Source organism: Ambystoma mexicanum, chromosome 8 (genome assembly GCF_040938575.1).
Source record: "Ambystoma mexicanum isolate Mex_15411 chromosome 8, UKY_AmexF1_1, whole genome shotgun sequence".
Taxonomy (NCBI): Eukaryota; Metazoa; Chordata; class Amphibia; order Caudata; family Ambystomatidae; genus Ambystoma; species Ambystoma mexicanum.
In genome coordinates, this window is record NC_090929.1 from 649,120,771 (window position 1) to 649,141,986 (window position 21,216).

At 48.8% G+C, this 21,216-nt stretch overlaps 1 protein-coding gene across 4 annotated transcripts in view; it reads left to right on the top strand.

The window, feature by feature from the left end:
* Nucleotides 1–21,216, top strand: part of CAPZB (capping actin protein of muscle Z-line subunit beta) — a 631,298-nt gene that overhangs the window by 347,614 nt on the left and 262,468 nt on the right. For all 4 annotated transcript variants that reach the window (XM_069610389.1, XM_069610387.1, XM_069610388.1 and 1 more), the window contains exon 5: nt 11,026–11,167. In XM_069610389.1, the coding sequence (XP_069466490.1) occupies nt 11,026–11,167 (142 nt within the window). The remainder of the gene's footprint in view (nt 1–11,025; nt 11,168–21,216) is intronic.

Here is a 21,216-nt window from a genome sequence, read left to right on the forward strand (position 1 = left end):
TTGATAACCAGCCACTATTTAATGATATACTAATAAGGGCTGCAGAGCATTTCGGCATCGATACACAAGAGGTCCAACAGGACAAAGATTTTGCGGCGAATGTTAACCGATAGAAAAAAAAAAACGGCAACCCAGTTCATCCCCCTGCTCAAATCGGTCCAAAGAATGATCCAACCTTCCCTAGAACCACCTAACGATACCAGGGCAGTAAACCCTATGATGGAGAAGATCTTCAGACCTGCACCTTCTGACCCCCTATATATAAGGGGACATCTTCGACCTGACTCTCTGGTCGTTACCACCACCTGCAAAAGAGCTGGTACCCCCTTGTCCTCCGGACAAGGAGAGCAAAAAATGATATGCCATGGGCAGGAAGATGGCGTCCACTGCAGCATGCCAGGCGCGTATAGCAAACAACTCCACCTTGCTATCCAGCTATGACTGCACAAAGTGGGATGAGGTAAAGGCACTAGCAGAGTCAGCGCCAGAGCCCACTGAAAGCAAAACTCTCCCTTCTGGCTGCCGAAGACAGAGCTACAGCAGGCATCCTCTTAAAGAATAACTTCGACGCAGCTGACAACGCTGGACGCGTTTATTGCAGAAGCCACCATTTTAAAACGACATGCCTGGTTTAGACAATCAGGGCTTAAACTTGACTCAAGCTACTCTACTGAATATGCCAGTGGAGCGAAACGTATTATTTGGGAAGGCAGTTGAAGACGCCCTCAAGTCTGCCAAGGATGAATGAGACCCTCCAATCACTTGGTCAACTGACTAATAGACAACCACAAAGAGGTGGTAGTAATTTTCGTCACTTTCGGGGGCAAAGCGTGCAAAGAGGAACAGGATACAACCAAAACCAAGGTTCCTCTTGGAATACAAATCAACAAACCACCCAGGGTTACCCCAGGGGTCAGCGCAGGGCCCGCGGAAGAGGAGGTTCCCTCACCAGAGGTGGAGGGACACCCTCAAAGCATTGAGGCCGCGCTATGGGTCCCCTCCCATGCCTCCCCAGTCGGAACGAATATCGTTTTCCAACCTCTCATGGGAGGCTATAACATCGGACAGATGGTCGTTCTCAACGGTAAATGGGGATTATTGTATAGAGCTTCAAGGAAGACTGTCAAACCTCCCCCCACGCCAAAAACCATTGCAGGAAGACCAACTTATCCTGCTAGAAGAGGTGAAAGCTCTACTCCTCAAGGACGCCATCGAGCTTGTGCCATACAGAGGTAAACAAGGGTATTTATTCAACGTACTTCTTTGTTCCAAAGAAAGATCTGACCATGCGCCCGGTACTAGACCTGCACCCTGCAAACACATTTGTAAAACCACAAATTGTGCATGACAACGCTACAAGAAGTAATCCCTCTGTTAAAAAGGGGAGATTCAATGGCAACATTGGACGTGAAAGATGCCTATTTTCATATCTCAATGTTCCCAGCGCACAGAAGATTCTTGCGGTTCAAAGTAGCAGACCAACACTATCAGTTCAAGGTGCTGCCCTTCGGTATGGGTGTTCACCAAAGTACTGGCGGTGGTGCAGTGCAGGGAGTCAATCCCAGTGTACCCTTACCTGGACGACTGGCTAATCACGGGAGAAAACTACCAGCTTTGCAAGGCAAACACGCAAAGGACAATAGACCTTCTCTTCCAATTGGGCTTCTCAATAAACGAGAAAAAGTAAAGTCTAATACCAAACACATCAAAACAGTTCCTAGGAGCTGTATTAGATACAAAGACAGGCTCAGCCTACCGATCCATGGAAAGAGTGCAAAACATGCTTCGGCAAATACCCCAGTATCAAGCCGGTCTCCGGATACTCGTACGCAAAGCAATGCGCCTGCTGGTGGCATCATGCATTTACCTAGTCCCCCACGCGCCCCTGCGACCAATGCAGGAATGGTTGGCGAAACAATGGTCTCGGGCAAGTGGTCAGTGGGACGATCTAGTGGTTGTTTCGCCAACACTGGTTCAGAACTTACGCTGGTGGTCAAGGGAAAATCTACTCAAGGGCAAGCCCTTCCACAAACGGGAAGCACAAGCGGTCGTCACGACGGACGCGTCCCTTTCCGGGTGGGGGGGCCTGCTACCATCACCACACGGCACGCGGCCTGTGGTCTATGTCAACAAGCAAGGAGGTACACACTCTTCAATCTGTCCAAACTGGCACAGAAATTATGGAAGTGGACACTCAGATCAGGGATGACCCTGTCCTCACAACATGTTCCAGGGATACTAAACACACTAGCGGACTCTCTCAGCAGAGACCCTCTACCAGAAGCGCACAAATGGAAACTACACACAGACAACGTAGACCACATCTTCTCTCTTTGGGCTTACCCCACTCTAGACTTGTTCGCTACAAGAGAAAACGGGCAATGCCCAGAGTTCACGTCCAGGTTTCCCCAGCCACTCAAAGGGGTAACACCCTATGGATGAACTGGTCAGGGATATTTGCTTACGCTTTTCCCCGGACTCCATTAATCAGCAGGATAGTGAACAAAATACACAGGGAACAAATGACACTCATCCTAGTTGCTCCTATGTGGGTGAGACAACCGTGGTATCCACATTGGCACAAGCTGGCGATGTGCGATTCCCATCAATCTCTCATACCAGGTCAACCTGTTGACTCAAGACGGGGTAGTAATGTTACAACCACAACCTTACTCTTTGAACTTGGCAGCATGGCTCCTGAAGTCAGAGTTCAGACACCTTAAGGTTCCACAACGGTGCATGGACATCCTAAAGGAAGCACGGAAACAAACACAAGGAACTGCTATTTCAACAAATGGAAAAGATTTGTCATTTGGTGCCAATCTAAACAGATCAACCCCATAGAGTGTATGCCTTCACACATTCTTACTTACATGCTCCACCTGTTGGATTCAGGGTTGGTCTTTAATTCTCTTAAAGTCCATCTAGCGGCTTTATCAGCATACACCACCTCTCAAAGTAAAATCTCATGGTGGAAAGTGCCAGTCATCAAAGCTTTCATGGAGGGAGTGAAAAGAATACATCCTCCAGTCTCTAACCCCCCTGCCTGGTTGGGATTTAAAAGTAGTGCTTGCAAAACTCATGGGACCCCCCCCTTCGAGCCTTTCTAACAAGCTACCCTTAGAGACATTACATAGAAGACTGCCTTCTTAGTGGCGATCGCTTCCATAAGAAGAGTCGGCGAGATCCAAGCCTTGTCAGTGCAAGACCCCTTCTTTGTCATACATAAGGACAAATTGGTTTTACTGACTCACCCTAGGTTTTCACCTAAATTTATTTCTAAGTTTCACGTAAACCATTCTATTGAGCTCCCGGCCTTCTGTCAAAGACCCACTAGCTCAGCTGAGGTCAAACTCCACACACTAGATGCAAGGAGTGCGGTTCTCTACTATGTAGATAAAACCAAACCGCTTAGGAAGACGGATCAACTGTTTGTGCCCATGGCTACAGGCAGACAAGGAGAGTGCGTTTCAAAGAGAGCAATCTCCAGATGGATAGTCAAATGTATACAGTTATGCTATTCATAATCACAAAAGACACTGCCTTTTACACCTAGAGCCCACTCCACAAGGGGCACTGGGACTATGTTAGCCTTTCTTTCAAACGTACCACTAGACAACATTTGCAAAGCAGCTACATGGAGCTCAGTTCACACCTTCACTCAGCACTACTGCATTGACACACTCCAAGACAGATACACAGGTGGGACAAGCCGTTCTAAAACATCTTTTTGCTGCTACTCCTCACAACCCACCACCTTCTAAGTCTGCTCTCTAATCTATGCATAGCATGTGATCTAAGCAGATTACACAAGCATCAGAAGGAATACATTACTCACTGTAATCATATTTCTGGTGCTTGTTTCTGCTTAGATTCACATGCGCCCACCCTTCCTCCCCTGAGAGAAGGTGCATAGATGTGAACTTGAGCTTTCCATGTATGCATGTATCTCTTTAGGAACTCTGTACTGCACTATTCCTCATGCTACCTCGTGTCAGAAAAAATACAATCTGAGGAACCCACATGCGTGTGGGATTATGGGTACAGGGGAGGTCACAACGGGGATAGTATTACTGGCATGCCCTATTTCGACACCTATTTTCGAGTTTCGAAAAACTGTAATACTCTGCAGCTTCCACTAGATGTCGGCCTATGCATAGCATGTGAATCTAAGCAGATACAAGTACCAGAAATACGATTACGGTGAGTAATGCATTCCTTTCAGACCACCCAGGCCAGGTGACACCTGCCAAGGGTGTCTGGATCAGTGTGTATTCTTCATATGACAAAATACACAAAAGACTTTCAGGATAAGATCGTTGACTTTCCCTGTACAGATCAAGTTCTTTTTCTTAGTGATGATGGATCTCACTAAAGAAAAGCAAGCACCTTAACAGTGAAATCGCTGTCTTTCTTGCCTAAACCCACTGGCCAGAAGTCTGCTTTGTCGCAAAGGTCTAGCTTCTGCTCATGTTCGCTAATCTAGACAGCCAGATCGCTCTCCTAGAGTTGAGCACCGAGCCTGCGTCTTTTTGGTAGCTTGCACTGTTCATCCTTCCCGCCCCATCTCTCCCAGAACGTATCCCCACTTCTCTTGACAGAAATCCAAAAATGTATCTTTATGAAGGCAATACAGAAAGCTGCACCAGCAGAGAAAAAAACAGGGATTTTATTCTAGTCTCTATACAGTGCCCCAACCCAACGCAGTTTTGAAACTTCATAGATAGAAGGTGCAATTTATGTCTGCATCAAGTTGTATAGAGAATTAAATACATTGATAATTTGTGGCAAGACCTGCAAAAGGTTCAAGGCCAGGATCCTAAATGCCATAGTTCGGCACAATATGCCATGAATGCAGATAAGGCGGAAACATCAGAGCCCCTTTATTCACAAATAGCACCACATTTTTAAATCTGATTACCGGTGGCAGAGCAAGGCTGTGACAGACAGTTGAGGATGGTTTCTAAACAAGAGCTCAGTCTACGGCTAAGTGTGGGATGAAACACGCCACAGGACCAGGCGAACAAACATGGCGTGCAAAAGACTGGGTGCAGGTGTGATGCTGGACTCTTAAGGCCCCTCTGCACCAACAGCGTGCATCAACCTGGTGCTGAGAGGTTGCACTCAAAGGGGTCTAGTAAACCTGCAGGGGTAGAGGCGTGCTGCAAATGCATGGCCAGAAAAGCATGGTACTGAAAGGTGATGTAGATATTCATAAAAATCACATGGGATGGATAAAAGCAGAGGGCACACTCCACACAGAGGTCAAAAAAACAGATGGTGCTGAGGGTCACAAAAGCTACTAAGAGGTATTGTTAGACACTGTACACAGCAGAGTTGCACAGCATGTATATTTCTGAGGCTTGTGGATCTGCTTTGAATCACATGCTTCCCATAGGCTGACATCTAGTGCTAGGTGCAGAGTATTGCACATGTTTTCGAAGTTTGTAAAGGGATGTCGATTGGGCATGTTTGTAATGTTCCTAGTGTGACATCTACTGTACCCAAGATACCTCGCACATCTAGGCCCCTCGGATTGTTTTGTTCCGCCATTGTGGTCGGAGGTGTTATGCAGAGTCTGTAGTGCTGCTCCTTTTTAGAGTTATTAATTATAACTTTAACTTCTTTCGTCGGCTACAGTTTGCACGTCTTGACGAACATCCTGAAGACCTTCTGATTGACGAATGTTACAAGTCCTCTGATTCGGCAACATGATTCGGTCTACACCCGGTTTTGGCCTTGCAGTAGGGAGAGTGTGGGGGGAGCTGATTACTTGAGAGAAGGCATACTTCCACTTCTCATATATACAGCCTTTGTCTATCTGCCTTTTCACAAAAATTTTGCAATGGAGAGCACTCCTTTTAAATTCTGTCCATCTTGAAACAGAAAGTACCTGTGGAAATGCACCCATCGAGTGTGCAACCACTGCCTTCTCGAAGAAGAACCTGAGGCTATTGTGTTCCCTCTGCCTGCCACACCCAAGACAGGGACCTGGTCTAGAGAACCATTTCAGAACACTATGGACAAGTTTTCTTCTTTGTAACACTCATGGAACTTTATCCAATTAAGCAAAATCTTTAGACTTGGACATGGGGCAGCCTTTAGCTAAATCCACAAGGCATATGCCTCCTCCAACACGTACTCTTGGGGACATTTTTGAGCACCTCTTATTAACACTCGTCTCTCATGGCTCTAATTAGGATCGAGCAGAGGGAGATGAAGATGTGTGGTATAATGATCCAGATAACTATGATCAGGATGACCGAGATGCCACAATTAGACCCCCTCCTCCCCGTTATTACTCCTGAGGGTGGCCACATTCCCCATTGATGATCAACTTCTATTCAATGACTTGTTAAAATGGGCTGCAAATGGTTTTACTATTGAGACCCAGGAAACGGTGGAAGACACTGATTGCGTAGATATTTTAAATGTGGAAGGCCATCAGTCAGGCTATTCCTCTTTTGCAGTTTATAAAGAAGAAAATTGTCCCATCTCGGACACATTTGCTACTTCACTTGTGCAGTCAAACCTAGGATAGCAAAGTTTAAGCCATCACCTTTAGAGGCTCTATACATTAAAGGGCATATAAAACCTGACTCACTAGTTTTTATTTTATTGTGTAGCGCCAACAGTTCGTGGGCATCGTGGCACTGTTACAGAGGTAGGTAAGCTCCTTAGTTACAGTGGTACAATCAATGGGAATATCATGGCTATTACAGCAGTAGGTTACTTAGTTACAATGGTAAAGGACATCACCTATTGAGTGTACTAGGTTCATTTGGTTAGAGGGAACATGAGCACGCAAAAGTAGGCAAAGAACAGGAGCACCTTAGTTGGTGGAACAGCCAAGCTTTGAGGGCTTTGCGGAATGTAACGTGGGAGGGTTCATTTCTGAGGGTAAGTGGCAGGAAATTCCATTGTCTGGCAGCAATGAAGGAGAAGCGAATGCCACCTGCTGTAGCACATTTGACTCTGTTGATGATGAGTCAGTGGGAATAATGGTAATCTAGTGGGTCTGGAGGACCCCACTCTAACTACTTTAGAGGCAAGGTGGGGGGCTGTGTGAGTGATACACTTGTGTGTGATGGCGAGAGATTTAAATATGACTCGTTCTTTGATGGAGAGCCAGTGGGCATCACATCTGACTGCAGAAGTTTGTTTTCTTTTGGGAATGTTGAGAGCAGCTTGAAGTGTTTTGGATTATTTGGAGTTTCATTGTTTTTTTTTTTTAGGTGTTGCCAGCAAAGAGGACGTTGCTGTTGTCCAGTCTTGAGCCTATTATTGCTCTAGCGATTGAGCGGTAGTTCAGTGGATAAAAATGGTTTGGCTGTGTCAATCCGCTTGGTGTAGTAAGCCGCTGTGGAAGCGAAGCATTGACTTGGCGTGAGATGGATAGGGTGGCGTCAAGGTAGACTTCTAAGGTCTTGACTGAGGAGGAGACATGGATTTGGATGTTGTCAATTGTGAAAGTGATGTATTGGCTGGTACTTTTTTTCATTTTATTTTTTATTTTTTAGGGTTTCCTGGGAACCTAATGGGAAGACCTCAATCATTTTGCTATTAAGGCAGACACTGTTGGCTGCCAGCCACGCCTGAATAGTGGAGTAGACTGTGTTGAGGGCCTTGGTATCAGTTTTGTCGTTACCGGAGAGTGGGAGGAGGACTTGGGTGTCATCAGCATAGTTGGTGTATGCTATGCCAATGGAGTCTAAGATGTCAACTAAAGGCTTAGTGAAAATGTTGTAGCGAGTGGGAGAGCTACAGGACCCATGTGGGACTCTGCAGTGGATGGTAGCTGGGGCTGCACAGGCCTGAACTGCGAACACTGTCATGGTTCTTCCTTCCAAAAATTATATGATCCAAGCTGCAGCTTTGGTTCAGAAGTGGGCTCCGGAGTTGAGGTGATGACACAAAATGTTGTGGTCCACTAGGTCAAATACAGCTGATGGGTCCAGGAGGAGTAGAGCAAGCGTGCCTGCATCCTTGATATCATCCATTTTTTTTTTTAGGTCAAGCAGAGCAGATTCTGTGCCAGGCCCAGGGCAAAAACCGGGTTGACATAGGCCCAGGATGTTTGGTTTCGAGGAAGTGTTGGACTTGAGAGTAGGCTGTTTTGTTGCGGAAGTTTAGAAGGAAGGGGACTGTATTTATGGGCTTGTAGTTGTTGTTGGGGAGGGGAGGCCGACGTCAAGTGAATGGTTTTTATTTTTAGAAGTGGTTGTACCCAGGCTTCCTTCAGGCTAGGGGGAGCCAGTCTTGCGGCAAAGAAGGAGTTTATGAATGCAATGAGAAACTCAGTCAGTGTGACTGCAGTCTTTGATCATGGCTGGGCAGTCATCGCTTTTGCAGCGAGATGGTTTGAGGTGTTTGTGGAGGGTGAAGACTTCTGGTTCAGTGACCTTGAAGGAGACGAGGGGGAAGTCCTGGGGGGAGGGGTTAGTGGTGGAAGTAGCTGTAGGTGTGATCAGTGCCTTCTTGTTGGTTCGGATTCTGCTATGCAGTAGGTCAATTTTGTTAAGCATGGTTTGGATATTAGAGCACCAGATTCGTCTTTGGAGATGACCAGCGTGGTAGAAGTTGGTGATTCTAGTTCCCTGAAAATGGCGAACGTCTAGTTTATATCCAGATTTTGCATTGGCGGTCCTAGTGTTAAGAGGCGGTTTTGGCTACGATAGCCTTTTTGTATTGGGCAGTTATCTTTTTCCAGTTTTGTGGATTCAAGTGGGTTTACCAAGTGGATAGGGTGGTGCATTTCATGGAACTGAGTTCCAGTAGCTCAGGGGTGAACCAGGCTGTTTGCATGCCTGACAGGTTTTGCTTTCCTTGCAGACAGTGGGGCTATGGCGTGGACTGCATTCTTTAGTGTAGAGGTGTATAGTTCAGCTAGTCCTGTAGGGTCATTGGTGAAGGGAGATCTGAAAAAAGTAGCCTCTCTTTGGTAGGTTTAAGTGAGCTCAGTACTATAGAAGGCGTTAGAGCAGTGATAAGGGGTTTTTGTTTAGATGGCATGGGGATGGAGAAGCGGATGATGTGGTGGTCCGTCCAGGGGCAGAGGGCCTTGGAGCTGATGGATGGGGAGCAATTGTGGTCAGCTTTTCGGTCCAGGATGCGCCCTTTAGTGTGGGTGGGATTGGTGATAGATTGTCTGAACCCCAGGGTGTCTAGGGCTTTGGCGAGCAATATGGCTTGGGTATCCTCTGTATCATTGAACACAAGGTTCAGGTCTCCTAGTAGGATGGATTTAGAGGAAATGTTTAGATTGTCTGATAGGAGGTGCAGGAGGTTCTAACTGAAGTCTGCCATGGGGCTGGGGCAAGGGGAGTTGAGGGTGGTAAACAATGTGTATAGTAATGGTACAGTTGGGGGGAATTGGTAAGCTTGAGTGACACAACTTCACTGTTACTATTGAAAGACTCAGAGACCCGTTTTAGCGGAAGGGATTCCTTAGCTATGAGGGCAACTCCTCCCCTTTTGGTGTGTAGCCGGTCCTAACAGCGGATGTTGTAGCCTTGTGGTAGGGTGAAAGAGATGGAGGGCCAGAGGCTTTGTGTAGCCAGGTTTCCGAGATTGCTAATAAATCCAGATTGTTAGCAGGTGCAGATTTCCAGGGCGTGTGCTGGGAGGGAGCGGCCATTAATGAGGGCACATTGAAATGAGGCGAGAGGTTTGAGGGAGTTCTTGTGGAAGTGGCTGCTAGCAGTATCAAGGGTGGTAGTGAGGTTTCATGTGCGATCTAAACTTAACTTTGATCCAGAGTCGATGGATCTAGTGGTGCCTGGGTTTAGCCTTGCATGTGCTGGGTCCGTAGCAGCATTTGAGTGCAAGGGATTTACAAATGTGAACTTAATGAGAGTTGGGGCAACATTTGGATTAGCCAGGTAGGGGGATTAGGTCATGGCCAGTGGGATTGTGATCGGCGGAATCTGGAGTAGATATAACTGGATTAGCATGTACAATGTTATTAGTGCATGGATGGCAAGCGAGAGGAAGTTGGACACGCTAGTGCTGCATTCTGCATTGGTGCTCCAGTGACGTGGTCTGAGGAAGAGGTCGTTTGATGGATGGATTTGGTGAGGCTGAGGACTTTAGGTTGTCTGGTGGAGGGAGTGGGGGCTTTAGCAGGTGCAACATAAGGTAGTTGGCAGGAGATGCTAGCAAATGAGAATCTTCGGGTGGCTGGGTTCATGTGTGGTGAGCCTTTAGTCTTTCCTGAGTTTAGGCATGGAGACAAATCTTATTGGGCGAGTGGGAATGGAGGTGGTTGGGGCGGAGCAGAAACTGGGGTGCTAGGAGGTGGGTTCTCTGTGTGCTGATTTTGTGATAAAGTGCATTGTTGGTGTGTAGTTTGAAGGGGTTTCAGCGTGGTGAGCCCGAGGGATGTGCGGTATGGCTTGGCAAGCGCAGTTCATGCTCCCTGACTCTGCCTGTGCTCCACACGCAACACACTGCTTACTAGTTAGTGTGTTTGTTTGGCAAGTGGGCTGCTCCTTCCTATCCCGGCTCCAGGTTTTGCTAAACCATGTACACTGCTTGTTATTTTAATCGGAATGACAACCAGGGTCCATGTAATTTGATTGTTGACCATTTTCTTGGTGCAATTCTTCACTGTGCCTTAATCGTCAATTTTTTTTTTTAACTGCTAGTGTGACAAGTATTTTACATGTGGCCCTACAGTGGCACCCCATTGCGCTACCATTTTATGATCTGCTTCCATGTTTAGAATGTTTTCTAAATTGACTACAGTTAAAAGGTCATTGATCTAAATGTAACAAATAGACATCCATCTGGCTGGCAGCGATATATTAGTGCAGCCTACTAAATCGATCTGTGTAGCAAATGCACAACGCCTTGATCTAGTGTCACAACTAATTTGAATGTAGTTTTTCTTTTTCTTCAGTCTTGTGTTCTCGCTTATGTGCTGTTGGACTGCTATCATCTGCAAGTTCTATATTTATGTACACTTCCTCCAACATTCCTGTTTCCTTCTTCGTGTACCTTAATGTCTCTTCTTACTTCCTATAGGTACTTTGAAGGTGGAGTGTCCTCTGTGTATCTCTGGGACCTCGAACATGGCTTTGCTGGGGTGATTCTGATCAAGAAAGCTGGGGATGGCTCAAAGAAGATCAAGGGCTGCTGGGACTCTATCCATGTCGTAGAGGTGCAGGTATGTGTTTCAGCTGGAAAAAGAGTACTAGAAATTGGAGTTAGGGCTTCACCCATGTAATATGGAAAAATAATCCTAGCAGCAAAGGACGTCTGTCAGACCATATCTGAGTTTTAGTTCTGCGTCTCATGTTCTGGCCAGCTTCAGTAGAGGTCTGAAGGGCTTTGAGAGCCCTGCCGCTCCCTTTTTTCCTCCCCTTGTGATGAAGACGGTGGTAAAGGGTTGGCGTCATCTGATTAGGGTAGTAGCAGACCAGACTTGAGGCATGCAAGGAACCAATGGTACCGAAATTACAAGCCATATTATGCTAGGAAAGAAAATAGGTCCATGTACCACAACTCGGAACACTGAAGTCCCCTTGGCGTGCCTTACAAGATTTAAAGCTGAACTGTGGACTTCTCTCAAAATGTGGTGTGGGTTGTAAACCGTAATCACAATGTAAAAAGAAGTACAAGTTGTGAAACATTTATGGTGGTTTGTAGAAGTGGGTTCATTTTTTTACTAGAGCGCATGATTTTAGCAAAAACTGGTAAAATGGGCTGAAAATGTGCAAACTGCAATAGTTGTGCTCTGACCTTCGGTAAAACCGCAAACTAGGCACAGTGTAGAGCAGTTAAAAAATAAAGATTCTGGGCTTGTGGCTCAGATGAGCACCTCAAAGGATATGTCCCTGTGCATCAGATTTGCCCCTTCCCAGCCATCTGACACTGACCTGCTGAAGAAATGTACCCTATTTTGGGCTCTGAAGTTCCCCTAGTATCAGGGGCCTGGAGTGCTAAGGTAGTAAGTAGCATTGAGTCTTTACTGCATGTGTTGAGGGCAAAGTGGGTTTTCGTTCTCTGGCGTGAAGGATACTGAGACTGCCTCCTTGTGTCTGCCTTTAGAGTGTAAACCTAGAGATCAGTCCTCCAGCATAATTACTGCTTGAATATCGAGAGAGCACTGTACGTTTAGTTGCTTGGAGCTATTATTTATACATTGATGCCTCTTGCAAGATGTAGCCAATTGTTGGAGAAATACATGTTGGCTACTACCCCAATGCAGTTTCCGCTAGTACAAATAAGGTTGCGTCAGTTCCATCTGGTGCAGCTCAGAGCTAAATTTGGATGTAACATTGGTGGGATGCCCCCAAACTACAGCCTGTGTCCCCACAGGTGGTATCGGAGACTGAGGTGAGGGGCCTTGTTTCTGACTGTATTTTGTCTACAAAACTAGACTCGGCATCAGGTAATTTGTTCCTTTCTTCTGCCCTTCCTGAGGACTCATGTTCTTTGGAGTGCCTCCATTTGGAGGAATTTGTCCTCTCCCAACATAAGGATCTAATCTCGGACTCCTCGATTTTGGCTCCAATGGTGTTACAGGAACTGGCAAAACGTGTGTGCCTCTTTGGACTCTGCAGCATTCTGCCCTCCAGCTGACTGGAGGGAAAGCGTTGTTTTCTACCCCATTCCAAAGACGCCGGTGAGAAATCGGTTCCTAAAGGGGTTCCATTGGAGGGTTTGTTTTGTTATTTTAGATACCACAAAGCCTGCTATTTATGAAACGTTGGACCATTGTCCAGTAACTTTCAACCCAAATGGTTTTCGCCAACTAGTTCAAGCAAATGTGCCCACTGACGAAGCACGTATTGATATTTTTTCTTTCAGAGTTTTATCTAGGCTGCTAGGCTCTATGGATAAAGGACATGACAAGTTGCATCATAAAGTGTGGGAAGTGAGGCAGGTATTGAAGGAACTTTCTGGGAAAATGTATTTTATTGAAGGCTTTATTATGGCAACTGCAAAGCCTAGAAATGTCTACATCTGGTAGGCCTTCGAGCAAAGTGGTATCTCCCATTTTGGCGTCTACTGTGCTGGAAGCTATACAGGTGCATAAATGTGATGCCAAGACAAATGGAATGGGTGAAGGCAAGGTAAAGAATACCCAATCCGGTTCTTTTAATATTGGAGAGGAGATTGAGAAGGTTAAAATCCTATAGGAAGATTGAACTGGGCTACCAGGCCCGTCTGGCTCGGGTACGAAACTTCCAGTTAAATACTTTCATGATGTGAAGTCACCAAGTAAATCGACAATATATCCTGCCACTGTTCAATGAATTACCTACCCGTTTATTGATCACACCCTCTGATATTTGATATATTGAGTTTGTGGGTAATGTCAATGGGGTCAAAATTGGGTTTTCCTCTATGATGATACATAATATTCACCAGCATGGGGTGTGGCATGGATTCACATGCTCATGAATATTCCCCGTTGTCAGGCCGGGAATCCTCGGTATAGAAAAAAAATCAGTATCAGTTTTGTTTCTGATCTTTCTTAATAGTAACCAATCACATGTCTCTTGGTCATACTGCCCCCAGCCAATGACTGCCCTCTCCCTAAGTCCCGCCTCTGGCAGCCATCCTCAGATTTTTACCGCACGTTCAAGTGTTGGGAGTCCTCGTGCTGTAGCTCTCGAGCTTTTGCTGCGTATTCGCGCTTTTTCAGGAGATTTTTCTCATTTTTCGGTTAAATAGAGCCTCAAGCTCCACCGTTTCTACATCCGATCAACTGGGATCCGTTTCGGAGTTTTCTACGCCCCTCAACTCGTCGAGTTACGCTTTTGGAGGATTCCAGAAGTTCCGAGGCCTACCCCGGACATGGCCCAGGGGAAAGGAAGCTCGACGCCCGGGAAGCTGTTCAGGACCTGCCCTGGATGCCAGCTTCAGAATGTTTTCAAGGAGGACGAGCATTTGTTATGCCTCTACTGTCTCCATGAGGACAAGACGCACACGGAGAAGGACTGTGTGTTTTGTGGGAACATGTCGGCGTGGACCATGAAGGATCGCCACCTCCATCTCGCCAACTGGCTGGAAGGGAAGAGCCCGTCAGGTGAGAAGAAAAAGTCTGAGCGGTCTACTAAGTCCTGTGAGGGCGCCCCGGCGACGGGGGCCCAACAAAAGGCCAAGCACTGCGAGTCCGCGGGCACCGGGAGCGCCGAATGGTCAGGCTCTTTGGCTGCCAGGCAGGGGGCATCCTCCCCGGCACCATCAACCACAAGCCAACGCTCTGGCTCGGTAAGAGGAAGTCTGAGAACCCGGCGAAGCTTCTGGAGAGGCCCCGGTCGATCTCGAAGATTCTGGCAGAGGGGGAGCGAGGCTCGGACACTCCCCCCCAAGGTGAAGGCCCCAGGCGTACAGAAGGTGACGATGGCCTTAATTCACCCTGCTAAGACCTCGATTGAGGATGTTGCAGCGGCCCTGGCTCAGCCTGTGGAGGCTACGCCAGTGGAGGCGACCTCAGGACCCAGAGACTACCTACCACCGCAGAGGGAGTAGTCTTTCAGGCCCATTGAGAAGACCCCCACAAAGTCCTCGTTGGAAAAGGTGGGGGAGGGGCAGGTGGCCATCGTGGATACGGACACAACCTCTGAAGAAGAGCTCATCGAAGTCGTGGAAGAGGCCCAGCCCATCGGGAGGGGCCCCGACGAGAGCGACTGTCGCCGACGAGGTTCCTAAAGAGCCCTTGCGCCTGTCGTTTCCGGCGCCACAGGACACTTCGCCGGCCATTTTGTCAGCGATTCAGTCCTTATGCTCGGAGATAAGGACAAGGTTGCCCCTCCCCTGACGGAGGTACCTGAGCCAGACCCGACGGGGGAACCGGAGCCGGGCCTTCAGAAAGTCCACTGCGTAAGAGGTGGAGGATGCATCCTACGCCACCTCTCCCACCTCTGCGGCCTGCTCTGCCTTCCCCCCGGTCTACTACTCACGGGGATGATACAGGCACAGACACGGCTACGACAGGTACAGATGACGACGGAGGCGACGAACGGACGTGTCCCCCGTCGCCCCCTGCTCGGGCGTCCCCCGCCCGACGAGTTTGGATCCTTTCATGCCATGATTTCCAGGGCATCCGAACGCTTCCAGCTCTGCCCAGAAGAGAAGGAAGGGTTCCTTTACCAACAGCGCGAGGCCAAAAGGAAGACGGTCCTCGCCGTACCACTTCTTGATGACATCTGGGATGAGGGGCTCTCCCTCCTCAAGAACCCTGCCACAGCGCCGGCGAAGAGGGACCGGTACGAGAAGTACCGGGTCCCCGACGCTGCCCCCCCTTGTGCCTTCGGGCACAACCTACCCCGGATTCGGTCGTCTCGGCAAAGAAGAAAGCTGGGGGGGCATCGGCCTCGACATCAACTTCCCCGCCGGACGGTGAGGGCAGGAAGCTGGACACGATGGGATGACGGGTCATCTCATCCGTAGCGACGACTATTAAGGCGGCCAACGCCCTGGCTATCGTAGCCCGCTACGACAGGGAGTTGTGGTTCAAAATCGCCCCTCCGTTGGACTTCCTTCCGGACGCCAAAAGGGCTGAGGCCCTTGAAATCCTACAGAAAGGTGAGATTGCTTCGGACCACACCATCACGGTGGCAACGGACATCGCTGACACCGGTTTCCGTCAGTTGGGCAACAGCGTTTGCCTGAGACGAGGAGGATGGCTCAAGGCAACGGATTTCCGCCAGGACGTACAAACCAAGGTTTTGGACATGCCCTTCGACGGGAACAACCTGTTTGGGAAGGCGGTTGATGAGTCCCTTCAGGCCATCAAGACAGACACGGAGACTGCCCGGGCACTGGGAGTGCTCCAACGACAGCCGTCCTTTCGGAGCTGCGGAGGCAGACGAGGTGCCTCCAAGGGATCCGGCAGTGGCTCCTCCACGTACCGGCAAGCGGCAAGATCTTCGTCCCAGGAAGCATACAGGGGACGCGGCAAGTCAGGTGGTGCCTGTCGTCAACAGGGAGGTCAAGGAGGCAAGGCGGCCTCCAAGCAAGATTGAACCGACCGTGGGGTCGGGCCCCCGCCGAAGCACCCTGGTGGGAGGACGGCTGGCGAGGTTCGTCAGCGTGTGGGAGTCCATTTCCACCGACCGTTGGCTGCTGGACGCCCTGGCCCAAGGGCACGCCCTCGAGTTTCAGAAGTGCCCTCGCGTTCCACCCGTGGCCAGGAAGGAAAATCGCGTCCCTCAACTACTGTTGTAAGTAAGGGCGATGCTCAAGAAAGGTGCCATCGAGCTCGTCCCAAAGAGGTTTCGGGCTCTGGCGTTTCCTCAAGGTACTTCCTTGTAAAAAAGACAGGAGGATGGCGCCCCATCCTGGACCTGCGACGACTGAACAAGTACATCAAGCCACATAAGTTCCGGATGGTCACCGTCCAGCACGTGCTGGGACAGCTGGAGGAGGGTGATTTCCTGTCGTCGTTGGACTTGGAGGATGCGTACTTCCACATCCCCACTCTAAAAAGACACCAAAGGTACCTCAGGTTCGTGGTCCAAGGACGGCACTACCAGTTCAAGGCCCTCCCTTTCGGATTGAAGTCGGCACCCAGGGTGTTCGCCAAGTGCCTCGCACCGGTGGCAGCGCAGCTGCGCCTACAGGGGATCCACGTCTACCCCTACCTGGACGACTGGCTCATCCGGGCAAGGACAAGGGAGCTCGCCGTGCAGCACACTGCGAAGACCGTTCAGCTGCTCATGGACCTGGGATTCTCCATCAACTTTCCAAAATCCCACCTGGTTACGTCGCAAGTAGCCCTGTTTCTGGGAGCTGAGCTCGACACAGTGGCGCGGCTGGCCTCGCCGTTGGAGGAAAGGACCAGGACCATTCTGAGCAAGGTGCAGCGTCTGCTGGCCACGGACGTGGCCAGGGTAAGATCCATCAAGTCCCTCCTCGGGATGATGTCCTCCTGCATTTATTTGGTGCGCCTTTGCAGGCTTCGTATGCGCCCCTTACAAGAGTACCTTGACGCCTGCTGGGTCCAGTCGTCAGGCAGCTTCGAGGACAGGATCCATCTCAACGAGACGTTCCGTCAGGCGATCCGGTGGTGGGGTACCCGCTCTCATCTGTCGACGGGCACGGACTTTCAGACCCCAGCTCACCAGGTGACGGTGACGACGGATGCCTCCCTGGAAGGTTGGGGAGCGCACTCCGGAGATCTTCACGCGAGAGGCCTTTGGCTCCCGGAAGAGAAGTCACTCCACATCAACATCTTGGAGCTCCGCGCAGTGTTCTGGGCCCTCAGGTCTTTTCTTCCGTCCCTCAAGGGCAAGGTGGTGAGGATCTTCACCGACAACACCACCACCTTGTCAACGTCCACATCAGTCAAGCTGCCGACAGACGCAGATCTTCTCTCCAGAGAAGGAGGCGCCATTCTTCACCACAACCCGGAGTCGCTGAACTTGCAGGCCTGGCTCCTGCAGCACTAGAGTTTGGAGGGTACGACATCCCGGCCAACTGCAGACAGGTTCTTGCAAAGGCCAGGGCGTCCTCAACTCTCAAGTGCTACAGACATAAATGGAAGAGGTTCTCCGTCTGGTGCCGTGCACAGAAGATTAACCCTCTGCGGATTACGGCCCCTCAAGTATTGCCGTACCTACTGTCATTGGTCAAGGCTGGACTAGCTCACGCTTCCATCAAGATGCATCTGGCCACCATCTCACGATACACCAGAACTACGGGACGGGCGTCCTGTGGTCTCATCGACTGGTGAAGGAATTTATGAAAGGATTGTTCCGATCATTCCCGCCGGTGAAGGCCCCTACCCCGGCGTGGGAGCTCAACGTGGTGCTGACCAGGCTCATGGGGGGGGGGGCCCATTTGAGCCTATGCATTCGGCACCGTTGAAGTTTCTGTCGTGTAAGACGGTGTTTCTCGTGGCCATCACCTCTGCACGACGAGTGGGAGAGATCCAGCCCCTTCTTGCAAGCCGCCATACTTGACGTTTCATGACACGAGGGTGGTACTGAGGACGCACCCCTCCTTCATGCCCAAGCTGCCGTCAGACTTCCACCTCAACAAACCCTTGGTGTTGCCAGTTTTCTTCCCGTCTCCTTCGTCACCGGCTGAAAGGACTCTGCACTCGCTGGATGTAGGTAGAGCCCTGAAGTTCTACGTGGACTGCACAAAGAGTTTTCGGAAGACATCACAGCTGTTTGTGAACTTTGGGACTGTGAATCAAGGGAAGGCTCTCTCGAAGACTTCCAGTTCCAGATGGCTCTCCGGCTGCATCATGCACTGTCACCGGTTGGCAAACCGACCGCTGCCCGGCCGTCCAAGAGCCCATTCGACCAGAGCGATCGCTGCTACCACGGCGTTAGTCTGGTGTGCCCCTGCTGGACATCTGCAGGGCTGCGACATGGAGGTCGACGCACACCTTCACAAGATTCTACTGCGTCGATCGGGACTCCAGGGAGGAGTCCAGGGTCGGCCAAGCAGTGCTGCGCAACCTGTTCGCTTAAGGTGAGCCTGGTGAGGAGGTAAGAGATGCTTAATGTTGAGCCTGTTAGCACCTCCCGTGGTTGTGCATGAGTGTACTGCTATGTATTCTCTTATTCATGAGCATGTGAATCCATGCCAGACCCCATGCTGGAGAAGGAACAAGTTACTTACCTGTAACTGTTGTTCTCCAGCATGGGTATGGCATGGATTCACATGCGGACCCTCCCGCCTACCCCTCTGCGGCTCTTCACTTGGTCATACTGCCACTTTACGTGCTACCAAATCTGAGGATGTCTGCCAGAGGCGGGGCTTAGGAAGAGGGCAGTCATTGGCTGGGGGCAGTATGAACCAGAGACCAGTGATTGGTTACTACTAAGAAAGACAGATCAGAAACGAAACTGATACTGATTTTTTTTTTTCTATACCGAGGATTCCCAGCCTGACGGGGAATATTCATGAGCATGTGAATCCATGCCAGACCCATGCTGGAGAACAACAGTTACAGGTAAGTAATTGTTCAGTGTTTTAAATGAGATCTTAAAATTTAATATATTAGGCTATGACTTGCAAGAGGCTGCAGAGGTATTGCATGGTAAAGCTGGACCCAGTAGTGTCTTCTTAAACACACCTTCGATTGTTAGGGAACCCTTAATGATAAGAGTTGATGGTATAAAGTCCCAAGACCAACTTTTATACACCACCGACAAAACTACCAGTATTAAGGGTGCTTCAATTGATGCTAGGTCCCTCACAGCACATGCATTAGACATTGCAGACATTATCACTATTCAAGACCTTGACTTAGTGATTACAGAGATCTGGCTTCATGCTGCAGCAGGACCGTCCCTCACTCACTATCCTGAATGACAGAAATACTAACCAAGCTAAAGGTGGAGGTGTCGCATTTATCTCTAGAAACTCATTAGACCTTAGACCAAAACCTAATCAGAACTTAACGTCAGCTAAGCTTCTATTGGTTATTCTCCTGATCTCAACGACTCAAACCATTGACATGCACCTCACCTATAGACCACCTGGCCCAGTCTCATTTACAGAAGACCTAACCACCCTCCTATCCACTAACACAACCCAAATTTACAAATCATCCTATTGGGTGACCTTAAGTTAGGCTTCAAAGATTACAAAGCCATTGACATTTCCAACACCATTTCAGAACTTGGCTTCACCCATCGCATCCCGAAACCCCACACATCAAAGGGAGGATCCTAGACTGGCCCGCAGATATCAGCTGCAGCATCCTGTCCAACACGCTCAGTGCCTGGTCCGATCACCACAGGGTCACCTTCACCATTAAAGCTGATAAGCCCTATTCTAAACAGGACAATGCACCACCAACCCACACTATATATAAAGAACATTACCAGTGAGAAGATGCTTCTGCTGATTTTACCCATCCTAGACAAGGCCAGTGAGTCCTACCGAGACCCCACGATGCTAGTCGATATATACAATTAAACTATTCTCAAGGCCATCAACTCCATTGCCCCTCTTAAACTACGGAAATTCAAAACACAGGCTGAACTCTTGGGTTACCCCACATCTTGGAACACTACGTAAGGAAAAAAGATTTGCAGAGACCCGCTGGAAAAGTCTTCCAACAGCAGCCAACAAGAACAGCCTTACCGTAGCATCCCTCATTTACAGGAAATCTCCAAGCCAAAAAAGAGACGTATAACAATAGGATCTCAGAAGCAAAATCGAATACTAAAGAACTCTTTAAGATACTCAAAGAATTAGAATCTCCAGCAGCACCCACTGATACTTGTTTTAAAGATAGTACCTGGTGCGCCAATATTCAAAAAGCACTACTAGATGGTGAATATGCTTCAAAATAAAATCAACGTTAAAAAAATGTCTTGGTGAAAGTTACAGCACAGCTCACCAGTCAACACTCCAGACCCCCACAAAATACTCACAACCAGTTTAATTTCTCACCACTTTCCACCAAAGAGGTAGAAAACATCCTTAAACTCGCCCTCCAATTGTCAGGGAGACACATGCCCATCCTTTATAATTAAGGAGGCGACTAAAGAACTAGCACCATTTATCACAACATTAATAAATGCCTCATTTGAAACTGCCATTGTACCCAATAACCTTAAAGACACCTGGGTCCGACCCTCTACTTTAAAAACCAACCCTAGACCCGAGCATCCCTTCCAATTACAGGCCTATCACTACCGTCCCATTTCTGCTCAAAATCCTGGATAAAGCAGCTTACCTGCAGATCCAGGAGTACCTAGAATCTAATAACCTCCTCGGACTGAGACAATCTGGTTTCAGACCGAGGCATGGAACCGAAACTGCGCTGGTAGGTCTTAAAACGCAAATTGAATTCCTAAAAGATAATGGTAAACTGGCCCTCCTCTTATTGCTGGACCCATCTGCAGCATTTGACCTGGTCAATCAACAAATACTCTGCAACCATCTTAAATCTTTAGCTCACTTCTCGAACAAAGCCACCTCTTGGATTAGCTCCTTCCTCGACAATAGATCAATGAGGATCTTCTCCCCATCGGCCTCGGCAGATCCATCACCAGTCCTATGCGGAGTCCCGCAAGGATCATGTGTATCACCAACACTTTACAATGTGTTTACGAAGCCCCTCTTCGACATACTTGACTATTTGGGTGTCATATACACAAATTATGCAGACAGCCAAATGCTCATCCCTGTCACTGGAGACCACAAAGCAGATTCCAAAGCCCTGAATGATATTTATCTGTTCATCCAGGCCTGGATTGCCCAACACAGGCTTTGTCTGAACGACGAAAAAAC